Raw genomic sequence first — 16,070 nt, forward strand, 5'->3', positions numbered from 1 at the left:
GTCTTAGAAAGGAAGAAAATCTTACCACATACTACAACTTGAATGAACCTTTGAAGTCATAAAAGGCAAGTATTGTATGAGTCCGGTTATATGAATTCTACCTAGACTAGTCATGGTCAGTGAACAGAAAATAAATAGTAATTGCTATAGGAGAGAGAAGACAGGGAATTACTGTTTACTGAGTACAGAGTTTGACTAAAGACAGGGATGTTAAGAGTGGTGGTGGTGATCCTACAACATTGTGAATGGACTTTATGGCACTGAATAGAACACTTAAAATGGTGTTAAGGGTAAGCTCAGTGTTATATATGATATACACATATCTTAACCATATTTTTCAAAAAGAAGATTTGAAAAAGATTTGGACAAGTAGGAGATGAAAATTGAGTAAGGAGACTGCATGGCATTATTGCTTTTTATTAAACTTCTTTGTCATGTCAGTGTATTTAAAAGAAGAGCCCTATTACATTCCAGATTTTGACAGAAAACAATTCAGAAATTTCATATTAGATAATAAATTGACTACATTAGTAAAGCATTTCTGTCTTTTCCCTCTTTCAGAAAGCTAGATATTATGTGTAATAAGAAATGAGGAGGTTGGGCTGGGAATATGGCCTAGTGGCAAGAGTGCTTGCCTCATATACATGAAGCCCTGGGCTCAACTCCCCAGCACCACATATACAGAAAACGGTCACAGGTGGCGCTGTGGCTCAAGTGGCAGAGTGCTAGCCTTGAGCAAAAAGAAGCCAGGGAGTGCTCAGGCCTTGAGTCCAAGCCCCTGGACTGGCAAAAAAATAAAAATAAAAATAAAAATAAAAATAAAATGAGGATGTTAACTGGGTATGGTACACACTCCTGGATTCTTTCTTGAACTTGGGAGGCTAAGCAGGAGAGTTGAAAGAGGCCATCTTAGGGCTATGTGGAGAGAGCCTGTCTCCCCCAAACCTAAATAACAGCAAAAAAGACAAAAATATGTCTTAGTACAACTAGCAGTGGTCACACCCAGGACTGTGGGTATCAGTATTGGTTACATTATTGGTTTGGTCACTGTGAAAAGATGAGAACCATTTGGAGAGGGATCAGATGGAACTTAAAGTTTCCAGAGGGGAACTATTTGATAGTCCATTTGATTACTCCTTGGACTGAGTAGTTTATAAAAGGAGTTTATTGGGCATACTATTGTATGTTGGGAAGGTCTAAGGTCAAGGCACCAGCAGATTCAGTGTCTAGCAAACAAAGGTTTTCCCTTGGTTTCAAAGATGTACCTATACCTTCTAGTTGTGATCTCAACATGGAGAAGGGATAGCAAGCTTCCTAAGATGTTTTTATTTTTGAATTTTGGGACAGGGTCTTGATATGTAGCCCAGCTGGCATTGTTAGATTACACGTGGGAGCTACCCCCACCAGCACCAAAGTCTCTTTGCCACCACTCCACCTTTAGTGTACTAGGATTTGAACCTAGAGCTTTGGTCATGCTCAGCTTGCTTGTTCTACCAACTGAGCCATGCCTCCAATCCCTTTTCCTGTTTTTCTTTCTTTTTCTTCTTCTAGTCCTGGGGCTTGAACTCAAGAGCTTGAGCATTGTCCCTGAGCTTCTTTGCTCAAGGCTAGTGCTCTACTACTTGAGAGCCACAGCTCCACTTCTGGCTTTTTGGTGGTTAATTAGAGATAAGAGTCTCAGGGACTTTCCTGTCTGGGCTTGCTTTGAACTGTGTTCCTAAAATCTCAGCCTCTTCTGTAGCTAGGATTACAGATGTGAACCCCAAACACCAGCTCCTGGCTTGCTGGTTATTTTTGGAGACGGAATCTCTCAGACTTTCCTGCCCAGGATGGCTTCAAATGTTGGAGGCCAAGATCCAAGGGATCTTGGAAAGCTTCAGAAAGCTTAGGAAAAGAAAATTAAGAAAAGCCTCTTTTGTTAGGAAGGCCTGTTTTGTTTTGTTTTCCAGTTCTGGGTCCTGAGCTTCATTTGCTTAAGTGTAGTTAAGAGTCTCATAGTCTTTCCTGCCTGAGCTGCCTTTGAACTGCGATCCCCAGATCTCAGTCTCGAGTAGCTAGGATTGTAGGTTTGAGCCACAAGTGTCTGAAAGACCTTTTGTATTTTTTTTTTTTTTTTTTTTGCCAGTCCTGGGGCTTGGACTCAGGGCCTGAGCACTGTCCTTTGGCTTTTTTTTTGTTCAAGGCTAGCACTCTACCTCTTGAGCCACAGCTCCACTTCTGGCTTATGTGGTGCTGAGGAATGGAACCCAGGGCTTCATGTATGCGAGGCAAGTACTTTACCACTAGGCCAGCCCCCAAAAGACTTCTTTTAGAAGAGCATTTTTCCCATTAGTGGGGAAGGAGCTCTTATGACCTAGTTACATCCTAAAGATCACACTTGTAAATACTATCATCTTGGGACTTGTGTTTCAACACAGAAATTTTGAGTGATGGCTTTTGTTTAAACGTTTGTTACACCTGCACTGGGGCTTGAACTCAGGGCCTGGGCTCTCTCCCTGAGCCTCATTGTACTCAAGGCTAGTGCTCTACTCAACACAGAAATTTTGAGAGTACACAAACATTTAGCATATATCAGGTTAAAATACCTGAAATAATTAGGCCTGAGAAATAGATGCTTAACGATTTTTCTAATAAAAAGTCCTTACTATATTCCTGAGTAATATTTTATAGGCAGCCCTAGCTTATCAAGGGATGGTATTTCAAAACTTACTTCCTTAGTTGATAAGAACAAATGACAGTCATGAATAATGTAGCTGCAGAGTGTAACACAGTATATATTGCAATGAAAAAGAACAGAATACCGTACCGAAACTATTTTAGACTCTACCTTTGGCTTTAGCAATTCCTGTGCATATAGCTCAGTATGTAGTTCATAAAAACTGTGCATAAGATAGTCTATTAGCTTATCTGATGGAGAGGGAAAGACAATACTTGGATGTTGCAGGGAGTCTCAGAAGTCAAATTTGTTGGGGATTCAGCTTGGCCTTAAGAGGGGAAGGGGACTAGGGCTCCCTTAGAGACCCTGCCCTTTCCCCAGACCTGGGGCAGTGTGGAAGGGAGCCCCTCCCACCTTCCCGGCTTGAACTGGAAGAGAAGCAAAGCAGCCCCCGCCCCTGGGGGTGAGCACTTGTGCATTGGGGGGGGGGGGGGCCGGGGCCCAGAACCCAGTCCTTGGGTGGCTGTGGTCTCCGCCCATAGAGGAAGTCCCTTGACATTACCTGAGGGGCAGTCCATCAGGCCAATCGTTAAGATCCAGTACCCCATCTCCTCTGGGGGTATAAATTGTTGGCCCCTCCTTTGAATAAACCCCAGAGGCTTTCTCCGGGACTCCCACACATGTGGCACATGTGCCACTCCCACATGTGGCATGCAACCACACGGGAACTGAGGCTACCTTGGGTCCCCGCTTCCGCTACTAATCCCTACTGGTCAGGGGAATGTGAGAGAGCGAGAAAGGATCCCACACGGAAGAGGCAGACAAGCCCAGGCCCCCCTCCCACGTAGATGGGGAGGGTAGAGCAAAGCCCGGCAAAGCAATTCCTGTGCATATAGCTCAGTATGTAATTCATAAACACTGTGCATAAGATAGTCTATTAGCTTATCTGATGGAGAGGGAAAGACAATACTTGGATGTTGCAGGGAGTCTCAGAAGTCAAATTAATTAGTAATTTATATTTTGTCTTTGTAGTCTATTATAACTGTTTACAGTATATCACCTCTATTTTTTCAGATGTCTAGGAATGTGTTATGTGATATTCATATCTTATCTATATTTTTAATTTATTTTTTATTGTTATTATAAAGGTGATGTACAGAGAGGTTAGTAATTACATAAGTCAGGTAAAGAGTACATTTCTTTTTGGACAATATCACCCCTTTCTCTCTCCCAGTTTATTTTATTTATTTATTTATTTTTGGCCAGTCCTGGGCCTTGGACTCAGGGCCTGAGCACTGTCCCTGGCTTCTTCCCGCTCAAGGCTAGCACTCTGCCACTTGAGCCACAGCGCCGCTTCTGGCCGTTTTCTGTATATGTGGTGCTGGGGAATCGAACCTAGGGCCTCGTGTATCCGAGGCAGGCACTCTTGCCACTAGGCTATATCCCCAGCCCTCCCAGTTTATTTTTAAAAATTCTTTTTGAGATTAGTCCTTCATAGCATGAGGATTGAAAATTAGTTGATGAGGTTGGGCCCTTGGGTTGGTTGGTTGTCTTTCTAGCTTGGAATGTTGGGAAGGAAAAGACAGGAAAAGGAAGATTCAGAAATTATATAGTACTTCCTTTAATTTCTCTTGATCACTTGTCTATACTTCAGCAGTTATTCAGATAACGCCTTAATTTCCCAGGGAATGGAAGGAAATGGTGTACATTAATCCTAACCTTTTTTTCCCCTTAGACATGAGGTCTGTGAATTTACCAAAAGGTTTTTGTATAGAGTAGGTTTTACATTTTAGTGAGAGAATGACCATAGGAGCTTGTGTATTTGTAGCTGCTTGGACCTCACCACGTACCTACAGAATCAGAATTTAAATTGTGCTTATTTAACTCTTTATTAAGGAAAAATGTATATATATTCAAAAGTAGGCATGATATTCATTATCAAGCTTCTATAACAAACAGTGGTTAATTTCCTTTTATTTGATTCCATTCACTTTCTATTTTTTTGTATAATTTTGGACTAAACCAAGATTACTATTTCTTCTCTAAAAATGAATTTTTTTTTGGTGAGTTAATAGGTTCTAGATGATTCAGAAATTTAGAACAGGAGCCAGGCATGCTTATAATCCTAGTTGGGAGGATTGTGGTTTGAGGTCAGCCTGAGCAAGAAAGTTTTTAAGACCTCATCTTACCCAGTAAAAAGTTGCATGTGGTTGTGTCTTTCATCCCAACCACATGAGAAGTGTAAACAAAAATGAAGTCCAGGTTAAAAGTGAGCTACTATTTGAAAAGTTACAATCGCACAAAAAGGACTAGAGGTAACTTGCCTAGCAAGCATAAGGCCAAAACTTTGAACAAGTAATAAGTGTTCATGATAAATCATGATGTACTATGAAGAGCAAATCTTTTATTTCTCTAGTAATTGCTACTCATTCTCCTCTAAAGCAAAGTAACTTAAATTTCATTATGTATCTACAGATTCTCAGTGCTTATACAAATGTATATATCTTTAAAATATTATAAAGCACTTATTTGTCAGACAGAATCTTCTATTTTTATATAACTATTTTCAGAATCAGTTTATAATAGTGAAAAATATTACTATTTATTTGCTTTTATATTAGTGGGTCCAGACAGAGTCTTAGGCTTGCCAAGCAACCACTCTCACTATTTGTGTCAGATTTTTTGCTTTTTAAATTTTATTTCTGAGGTTGGTTTCAGTAACTCCGGCCATAATTGTAATCTTTCCTTCACTTCTTGCAATCTTTTTGGTCCTGTGTCCTTGGGATTACAAATGTGTTCCACCATGTCTGGCAAAAAAAGTGGTGTAAAGCAACAACAATTTATTAGACTGGACCTGTTGAATCCAGTGGTAGCTGTGGGAATCATGTCTTGTCTTGGCTCTGCCATTTCTAGAGAAACTCAAAAAGACTGGAATGATCCAGTGGCCTAGGACAAGAACAGCCGCTGGAGGCTCCTTCCTCAAACTTTTGGCACTGGCTGGGAAAACTCAGACTGTGTGAGCTGCTGTGAGCACCCATGCATGGCCTTTTCTCCTCGCCTTGGCTTTTTTACAGCATGTGTCACACTTGTCTTGTGGTAGCTCAGGGCTGTGAACAATGGTTGTGTAAGCAACAAGGCAAGTGTGTTCTGACCTGGCCTTGGAATTCACAGTGTTAACTGGAGTCTCCCTGTCCTGAGCCCAGCCAAGGCTGGAGCAAGCAGATCAGCAATCCGCAACTGATAGTCACAAATAATTTTCAACTCTCAGAAAAGGGAGTTTGGAAATGATCCCACATTTTGATTGAGAAATGAAGAAGCTGGCCTAGAAACATTCCAGAACTTTCCCATGGCACACAGCAGGTGGGATGGAGTAATGGGAAGTGGGGGTTTGGCATCGGGCTCAGTATCCAGCTCAGATCGTTGTACAGACAGAGCCTTGGTTTGAGAAGCAGTTTGTGTCAGTTAGCTGCTGCCACGATGACTTGTTTAACAAAATGCCCCAGGTGCTGTCGTTTACCAAAGTCATGCTTGTGCTCCTGAGTCTTTGGGGCCATGAAGCTGTTAATCTATGGGAACTCTGGCTGTTGCTGGGTCGCCCTGAGACCTCTTTGGGCACAGGGCCACCAGAGTTTCTGGATGGCAGTCAGTGATGGAATGATGTTACCACAAGCCAAGGAAGGAAAAAAAAAAGGACTGGCAGCTGTTGGGCCCTGGTAGCAAAACTGATGCCCCATTGCAGGATCCTTCTGGTCATATGGGGAAGTCTTAGGATTTCAGCCTCCTTTATCCCTGCTGACAGCTCTCTCCATCACACCTGAAGAGACATACAGGATTCTGAAATAGGTACAGCCTACTAATGATGTCAACAGGACTGTGGTTCTTCCCATCTTTATGCCCTGCCAAGTTTATGTGCTTGATTATTTTCAGTGTATTATCACAAGGATCTAAGAGGGCTACTATATTGCAAATGAACTTGACTTTTTTTTTGTTGCTGTTTTTTTTTTTTTCCTTTTCTTTTCTTGATATAGAGTCTTGTAATGGCATAGCCCATCTTGGCCTTGACCTTGTAATCCACCTGACTCAGCCTCCTGAATGCTGGGATTATAGACATGTTTCATCATCTGCACTCAAGACAGGAAGGAAGAGACTTCTAATTGTTTTTAAAAAGAATTATTTTGTTAAAATTAGCATACATTTTAATATTGTGACATTTTTATACATGCACACATGTACTTTGAACAAATTCATCCAATTTTCATTCTTTTGAAACAATGCAGATGATAAATAAATAAAACAGCCATGGCTGTTACAAAAAATATTTTATCAGTGAGTTTTATTAACACTCATTCTGTGTCGATTGGTAATATAGCTAGTTTAAAAATTAGGAGGATCAGAGAAATATTTGTTTACCTATTTATTTGAGGTGGGTTCTTCCAAATAGTTTAAAAATTAGGAGAATCAGAGTAGTATTTATTTGTTTATTTATTTGAGGTTGGTTCTTCCAGTATAGCCCAGGTTGGCCTAGAACTAATAATTCTTCTATCTCTGCCTCCTAAGTGCTGGGATTACAGGTGTCCACTACCACATCTGCTGCAATGCTAAGTAATTGAGCATAAGATTGGGTGACCCATACAAGTGCATTAGTTGGATGAGTTTAATATAGTTAGTAAGGGTTTTCAGTGGAGGTTCATTTCATTCAAAGAATGATAAGGCCACTGCTAGTGGCTTACACCTATAATCCTAGCTACTCAGCCCTCTTAGATTTGGGAGAGAGGTTCAAAACCAGCCTAAGCAGAAAAATCTTGAATACAGGGCCTGAGTTCTGACCCTTAGTTTTTTTTGCGCAAGGCTGGCATTCTAGCACTTGAGCCATAACTCCATTTCTGGCTTTTTTTTATTGTTCAGTTGGAGATAGGAGTTGCAAAGACATTTCTATCACAGCTTGCTTTGAACCATGAGCCTCCATCTCAGTCTCCTGAGCAGCTAGGATTATAGGCTGGTGACTGGCTTTGATTTTTTTAAAAATAAATTTCAAAGGGGAATATTTATGCCTTTAATCTCATTTAGGGTGTTTACCTCCCCCCCTTTTTAAATCACATCTTAGTTTTATGACCTTGTGCTAATTGCTCAGTCCTTCTGAGCTTTAATTTCTTAGCAGCAAATTGAGAGATATTGCTATTAAATAAAATACAGTACGGCATTTGTTACTCTGTTGCATGGTTAATTCTCCTTTGGTGGTAGCTCTTGTTATTTCTAATTTGTAGCTATTACATATTGTAATGGTAATATTTTGTTTCTAGGCTAAAGAGTTGATCTTAGTGACTTAGTAAAATAAACACTACCCAGTTAATTATAATGCAGATATTTAATGAAGAATAAAGATATCTTGAATTCAATCATTTTAAGAGTTGTTGAACACCAGCTCTCTAAGCACTTTGACTCTGATATAATGAGAAAGATATAAAAAAATGTACAATTACAATGTAATGAGTGCAATGAGAAGAATAAAGACACTGCTTTGAGAGCTCTGAAGGCCCCATTCTTTCTGGAGGGTGAGTGGTGAGTATATCTCAGGACAGCCTTGAACAAGAATAAACTACATTACTTTGCTCACATTCAAATTATTCAAGGTAGACCTGTAGAAGCACATAAATAGAACGTCATGCAAAGTTTCCTATATTGTGGTTGTCTTATTTTTATAATTGATTATTTGCATAAGGATTTTCCTATTACTGAAATTCCAAGTTCTTTTATGTGAGTACAGAACATGGAATATTAAAGTTCGGAGTCTTTCAAATGGCTATTTAGACTTAGGTTTACTTGATGGGTGATGGACCAAGTAGTTAGTTGGATGGCAGATTGAATACCTGTGTGACTCATTTTAAGTTTATTTTTTTAAGCTGTGGAACTGAGGATTTATGGATACGGTGTGTGGTTTCTGTCCGCTTATTTACACAGGTCAGCAGTCGCTGGATTTCATGCTATATAAATTCTATAAATAAAAGTCATAGGGAAGAAAATCAAATATGCTAGTAGAAGTGTTAAATCCCTTTTCATACCTATGTTAAATTGGAGTAAAATCTCCTTTACACAAAACCATTATGCATTTAATGGTAACATGTAGTTAGAATGTGTGCTATTTTATCCTCATTAACCTCAACTCCTTTTTGGATGCAGGGGTAAAATACAGAAGATGTCACTTAGTCTGGGAACTTAGAATGATTTAAAATATAACCTATTTTTCAAATATAGATATAACCTACTTTTAAAAAATAAGTGAACTAAGGTCTGTTGTTTGGAGAGTGTCTTAAAAAATATCCACATAATAAAAAATTGAGAAGAGAGGCAACATACTGGTTACTGGGTAGAAAGTTACTAAATTGCCTTTGTTGTGTATAATAAATGCTTTTTAAGATCAAAGGATAGCCAAGTACCATTGTTCATGCCTGTTATCCTAGGTAATTAGTAGACTGAGATATAAGGACCTAGGTTTGAAGCCAAGCCCAGGCAGAAAAGTATGTGAGACTCTTATCTCCAGCTAACCACAAAAAGCCAGAAGTAGAGCTGTGGCTCAAGTAGTAGAGTACTAGTCTTGAGCAAAAGAGCTCAGGGACAGTGAGCATCCAGGCCCTAAGTTCAAGCCCCAGTACTGGCACCGCTTCCCCTCCACCCCCAAAAGGATAGTATATTAGCCAACAGAATGTAGTAGGATCAGCTGTTCATAAAATGGCATACTTTTTAATTTTGAAACATGAAGTTATGTTGCCTAAGACATTCTAGCTCTAGGCCTAAGGAATCTGATGATAAACTATGTTTATGTAATGTATATTTTATATCCTTTTTATTGGCTCATACTTTTTTTTTTTCTGTTTTCTTATTTGGGGTTTGAACTCAGAGCCTTGAACTTGCTAGGCAGTGCTCTAATGCTTGAGCCATGCTACCTTTCCTCTCTCCTCTCCCTCTCCCTCTCCTCTCTCCCCTCCCCTCCCCTCCCCTCCCCTCTCCCTTCCCTGACTCTCCCCTCTCTTCCCCTCCCTTCTTTCTTCTCCTCCCCTCCCCTCTGCTCCCCCTCCCTCCCCTCTCTCCCCTCCTCTTCCCCTCCCTCCCCTCCCCTCCTTTCCCCACCCCTTCTTTCCCCTCCCCTCCCCTCCCTTCTTCTTCTTTCTCCTCCTCCCCTCCTTTCCTTTTTTTGTCTTTCTAGGTTTTTTGTTTTTTTAAATGTACCCTAGGCTAACCTCGAACTCCCTATACCCATAATCTCCATTTCCATCTCCTGAAGACTGGGCATACAGGTGTTAGCACATGTGACCAGAGTGCCTTATTCTTACCACATGATCTCCAATGGGAAACCTTTAATGGAATTGTTATTATTTTACCAAATTATGAATGTGCCCCTGAATAGTTTTCTTGTTGAGATTTAAATTTGAGGATTTTTTTTCCTTTCCTTTTTTTTTTTTTTTTTTGGCTAATATTTGCTTTTTTTCTTTTGTAGGTATGGCCTCACAAGTCTTGGTCTACCCACCATACGTTTATCAAACTCAGTCAAGTGCCTTTTGTAGTGTGAAGAAACTCAAAGTAGAGCCAAGCAGTTGTGTTTTCCAGGAAAGAAACTATCCACGGACCTATGTGAATGGTAGAAACTTTGGAAATTCTCATCCTCTCACAAAGGGTAGTGCTTTTCAGACAAAGATACCGTTTAATAGACCTCGAGGACACAGTTTTTCATTGCAGACAAGTGCTGTTGTTTTCAAAAACACTGCAGGTGCTACAAAGGTCCTAGCAGCTCCAGTGCAGCAAGCCTCAGTGGAGGTACCTCAGATTGGGGCGTGGCGACACAGGCTACATTTCCTAGAGGCCCCCCAGCGATGTGGATTGAAGCGCAAGAGTGAGGAATTGGATAATCATAGCAGCGCAATGCAGATTGTTGATGAACTGTCCATACTTCCTGCAATGTTGCAAACCAACATGGGAAATCCAGTGACAGTTGTGACAGCTACCACAGGATCAAAACAGAATTGTACCACTGGAGAAGGTGACTATCAGTTAGTACAACACGAAGTCTTATGTTCCATAAAGAACACGTATGAAGTCCTCGATTTTCTGGGTCGAGGCACTTTTGGTCAGGTTGTTAAGTGCTGGAAAAGAGGGACAAATGAAATTGTAGCAATCAAAATTTTGAAGAATCACCCTTCTTACGCCCGTCAAGGTCAAATAGAAGTAAGCATCTTGGCAAGGCTTAGCACTGAAAATGCTGATGAATATAACTTCGTACGAGCTTATGAATGCTTTCAGCACCGTAACCATACTTGCTTAGTCTTTGAGATGCTGGAACAAAACTTGTATGATTTTCTGAAACAAAATAAATTCAGTCCTCTGCCACTAAAAGTGATTCGGCCCATTCTTCAACAAGTAGCCACTGCACTGAAAAAATTGAAAAGTCTCGGTTTAATTCATGCTGACCTCAAACCAGAGAATATTATGCTGGTGGATCCTGTTCGGCAGCCATACAGGGTTAAAGTAATAGACTTCGGGTCGGCCAGTCATGTATCAAAGACTGTTTGTTCCACATATCTACAATCTCGGTACTACAGGTAGGTGACAGCTACTTTTTGGGTACTTACTAACTGTTGAATTTTTTTTTTTTTGCCAGTCCTGGGGCCTGGACTCAGGGCTTGAGCACTGTCCCTGGCTTCTTTTTGCTCAGGGCTAGCACTCTGCCACTTGAGCCACAGCGCCACTTCTGGCCATTTTCTGTATATGTGGTGCTGGGGAATTGAACCCAGGGCCTCATGTATACCAGGCGAGGCCATGTCCCCAGCCCCAAGTGTTGAATTTTGCTAAATAAAATATTTTGTGTGTATATATAGTGAAGAAGATAAGATCAATTTAGGCCTGAAGTTTTAAAACAATTTGAAAAAATGGAGGCATAAAATTGACTCAAGGACAATAAAAATCACTAGTTCCATGCTAAAGGTATCTGACTACTTGTATTATTAATAGAAGACAAGAAGGAATGCTATGTGATTGATGATCAAATACAAGTCTTTAAATGTTGGAAAAGTTTTATTTATAGTAATTTCTGTATTTATCTTTGGTCATTTCAGTACTTGGGAGAAATAGTTTAAAGACATGTAAATAAACATTTAGAAAAATAGTAAACATTCTCAGTTATTCTGATGAATGATTTTAGGCTTTAAATGTATTTATACAACTACCACAAATATTTTCCTCCCCTACATACTTTGATGCTGGTTCTGTGGAGGAATTTGTTGGGGATTTTTTAAAATTTCTGTTTTTTTGTACTGGTCATGGAGCTTGAACTCAGGGCTAGGACACTGTCTCTGAGCTTTTTCTTTCTTTTTTTTTTTTTTAACATCTGTTTTATTTGTTTTTTTTTTTTTTTTTTTTTTTTTTTTGCCAGTCCTGGGGCGTGGACTCAGGGCCTGAGCACTGTCCCTGACTTCTTTTTGCTCAAGGCTAGTACTCTACCTCTTGAGCCACAGCTCCACTTCCGGCTTTTCTGTATATATGTGGTGCTGAGGAATCGAACCCAGGGCTTCATGTATACAAGGTGAGCATATTACCACTAGGCCATATTCGCAGCCTATCTCTGAGCTTTTTTGCTTTACCACTTGAACCACAGCTCTACTTCCCTGTGGGGGAATTTGCAGAAGAAAATAGTCTCCATACAGTGCCATAATAAGTCGAACACTAACTTGAAGTACTGTAGTTTGAGAGGCTAGCTAATGGTTACCAACATTCAAAATAGTTATTTGTGAATATTTTTTTTCTTCTTGTGCTGGTCTTAGGACTTGAACTCAGGGCCTCAGAACTGCCCCTGAACTTTTTTTGCTTAAGTCTAACACTCTACTTGATCTAAGCTCTTCTTGTGGCCTTCTGGTAGTTTATTGGAGATAAGAGTCTCATAGACTTTCCTGTCAGGGCAGGCTTTGAACAGTGATCTTCAATTCTTAGCCTCCTGAGTAGCTAGGATTGCAGGCATGAGCCACTAGTGCCCGCTATGAAAATGTTTTAAAATTTATAGTTGCATAATATAAATTTTTCTGAGACTAACTTATTTTTATTTCAGCTTGAATGAATTTATGATCTGGTATACTCTATGGAGCAGTAATGGTAACAGTCTTGATCTCTGATAACTTACTAAGTAGACTAGGACATGCCAATTTATTGCTATAACTTATTCAAACAAAAGGGGTATTTTCTGCTCTTACATATGGGTTTGTTTGTATTATTTCTGATTATGCCCATTAGCTTTCTTGCACGTGTATCCTATTGTACTCTGGACAAAGTAAAGGAAAAATTAATTAGGAAAAATTGCAAAAATCAGTTCTAAATACAAACCCTACTATCAAAAGTTGCCAGAGAAATATCATGTTTGTGTCACCTAGTGATAATTAAGTTTATTAAAATATATTAGGAACTAGCAATATTGTCTGACTTACTTTTAGTGTATTCTGGTTTGTGTAGTTTTTACTATTAAGAGAGCTAGATATTATTCCAAAACATTCAATAGTTTAAAAGGTAACTTGATGTAGTAGAGTAGCAGATCTTATTTAATTTCACATAATTAGATTCAGTTGATTTTGCTCCTGACATTTTTCAGTTTAACAAAACATCGGCTTTTTAGTTGTTTATTTTATTTTAAAATCATCTTTAAATGCATGAAAAGAATAGTGCTTTCTTTTCTTCCTTCTCTTTGTACATTATGGATTGAGTCTTAAGAGCTTTTCGTGGTTGGCTAGTGTATTACATAAACTCCCAGCTTCAGCTGCTTGGACCTATATTTAGTTTCCTTGTTAGTAAATGACTTCACTTTATTTGGGTTCCACATTATTCTCCATATCAGATTTAGCACCGTGTTATCCCTAGCTGTTATTTGAAATCTTTTAGTTGATAGTTAAAACATAAAAGCCTTAGTTAATTCTTACTATACTTGAAAATATCAGTTGGCTTATTAAGTATTTTATTGTTTGTTTGCACTTTATGTTTGGAACCCTGCCATTTGTCTTTGTTCATGACTGTTACTTCTAAGCCTGATTAGGTAGTAAGCAAAAGTGTCTTGCATTTTTTTTCATCTGTTGAAAAGATATTGTATGTTTAAATGAAAGCAGAAAGTGGCACTGTACCAAATGGAGTATTTTCAAGATCAGCCCAGTAGGAACCCATAGCCCAGTTTCCAGGGTTCATGTGCTTCTCTGTTTCTCTGAACTGTGTAACACAAATGTAGTAGGGATATCTTAAAATAGACAGGGGAGAGGCCAGAAATTGTTGACTACTATAGATGGTGAGGCTGTCTAGCTCCTGCAGTGATAGAAGCCAGAAGTACATGCTAAGGGCATTGATTTGCTCAAGGTCAGCATGTTCTAAATTCAGCTGCTTGACTGTGGTTTCTGTCAGGAACACGTAGGGCTTGTGAATGCATAAAAGGTTTCAGTAGCAGAAGGTGCTCTATTTATGAGGTGTGGTGGGAACATTCAGGTCATGAATCTTTCTCTTTTTTTAATGTAGAATTTTTGTCTATGGTTTTGAGGCATTTTTAGAGCACAGAGACAAGAAAGTGGGTTGGAAAGTACCCTTAAGCAGTCATATTCTTTGCTACCTCAGTGTTTTAGCATTAACTGTTATTGAACTAAAATATGCTTTCCACAGTAGAGAGTGTAGCTCAGTGGTAGAGCCCTCACCTAGCATGCCCAACACCCTGGAACAACAACAACAAAAAAGAAACAAAAGACAAAGAGCTTCCTATTTATGCCTATGAAAGCTACAAAAAGGTATGGAATGTTGAACAGTTCTTTAGAATTACTAGTTATTATTTAGGGCATACTAATTTCTCCTTCAAGCCAGAATATCAAAGGTGAGGCTTCTGTAACAAAACTAAGGCACAAAGAAAGATCTTTTATATGTGGTACTTCATAATAGAGCATCTTTTTTTTCTTTTTCAAAGTACTTTTACTTAAATTTCCTACTTTGTTTTTCATTTCTCCTTCTTTTTAGAATCAAGGTCTCATTGTGTACCTGGGGCAGGTTTTCAATTCAAGTTCTTTTTTGTGGGGGAGGGGGCTGGTTCTGGGGTTTGAAGTCATGGACTAGGTGCTTCCCTGAGCTTTTTTCCTCAAAGCTAGTGCTCTCCTACTTAAGCCACAGTTCCACTTTGGGCCCTTTGGTGGTTAATTAGAAAATCAGTCTCAGGGTCTTTCCTGGGGGTATGGGTAGAGCTGGCTTTGAACCTTAATACTCAGATCTCAGGATCCGTCTCAGGTCCATTTTTGTTCTTATTGCTTGCACTTTCCAGTGTTATGTCCAAGAAATAATTGCTAAACCCAATTTCATGAACCTTTCTCCATGTTTTTTTTTTTTAAGTAATACTACAGTTTTTAGGAAAGAAATACACTTGCAATAGACTGAAAACAAGTCATCCCTCTGGTGAGAACAACCATGATTTTTTAATCCCCAGCACAGGTTTTTATTGTTCTATAAGGGGATTAGAATGTTAAGTCCTTCTTGGGGACCAGCCATGAGGAGTCCCTGTCCCGAGATTGAGGGATGTTCATAGGTCACATTTGACCTCTAGGGCTTGGTTTGCTAGAGATCTATTTTCTTCTAGGAACGACTTCCTGACCTACCTTAGACTGGAATGCAGCCTTTCATTAATCCTTAGGTGGGTGGAATACTAAAAAAACCTTTCTTGTTACATTCTGTGATGTTAGTGGGCTATTTAGGCTGGTCATCTGTGAGTTGGAAGATTGCAGTGTTTATCTCTCAATAACCTTTTGCTCTTTCCTTCCATTTTAGATTCCCTTTTCATTTCCCCATCACTCATGGGTAACTGCTACTTACCATTCCCTTCTCACATTTTCTTTTATTTTTTTAGTACTGGGTTTGAACTCATGGCCTTGAACTTGCTAGACAGACCCTTTCCCACCTGAGCCATTACCTATAAGGGTGTGTGTGTGTGTGTGTGTGTGTGTGTGTGTGTGTTTAAAAGAATTATAGCTAGGCTCCTGCAATCCTAGGTATTCAAGAGGCAGAGATCAGATGATCACAGGTCAAAATCAGCCTGAGGAGCAAAGTCCACTTGTTTCCATCCCCAAATAACTAGCAAAATGCTGGACTAGGGATATGAGTCACCTGACAGATCCTGAGTTTAATCCCCAAGACTGGTATATATGCACACATGTGCACATTCTCCTGCCAAATTAAAAAGGATTTTATATCATTAGATCTCGGACCCATTTGTCTTAATTTTTGTTTATGATACTAAGAGAAAGATACAAGCTCCATTCTTCTCTTTATGAGTATCCAGTTTTCTAAACCCTTAGGAAAGAAACTATCCTTTCTCTGTTGGGTAGCCTTGGTACCATCCGTACATATACTCAAAGAGTTTATTTCTGGC

General features: G+C 39.5%; 1 protein-coding gene across 6 annotated transcripts in view; it reads left to right on the top strand.

Annotated features, from left to right (window-relative positions):
• Window positions 1-16,070, top strand: part of Hipk3 (homeodomain interacting protein kinase 3) — an 84,685-nt gene that overhangs the window by 22,474 nt on the left and 46,141 nt on the right. For all 6 annotated transcript variants that reach the window (XM_048361515.1, XM_048361520.1, XM_048361518.1 and 3 more), the window contains exon 2: window positions 10,149-11,247. In XM_048361515.1, coding sequence (XP_048217472.1) covers window positions 10,151-11,247 — 1,097 coding nt within the window. In that variant the 5' untranslated portion in view covers window positions 10,149-10,150. The remainder of the gene's footprint in view (window positions 1-10,148; window positions 11,248-16,070) is intronic.

The sequence above is a fragment of the Perognathus longimembris genome, chromosome 13 (genome assembly GCF_023159225.1).
Source record: "Perognathus longimembris pacificus isolate PPM17 chromosome 13, ASM2315922v1, whole genome shotgun sequence".
NCBI lineage: Eukaryota > Metazoa > Chordata > Mammalia > Rodentia > Heteromyidae > Perognathus > Perognathus longimembris.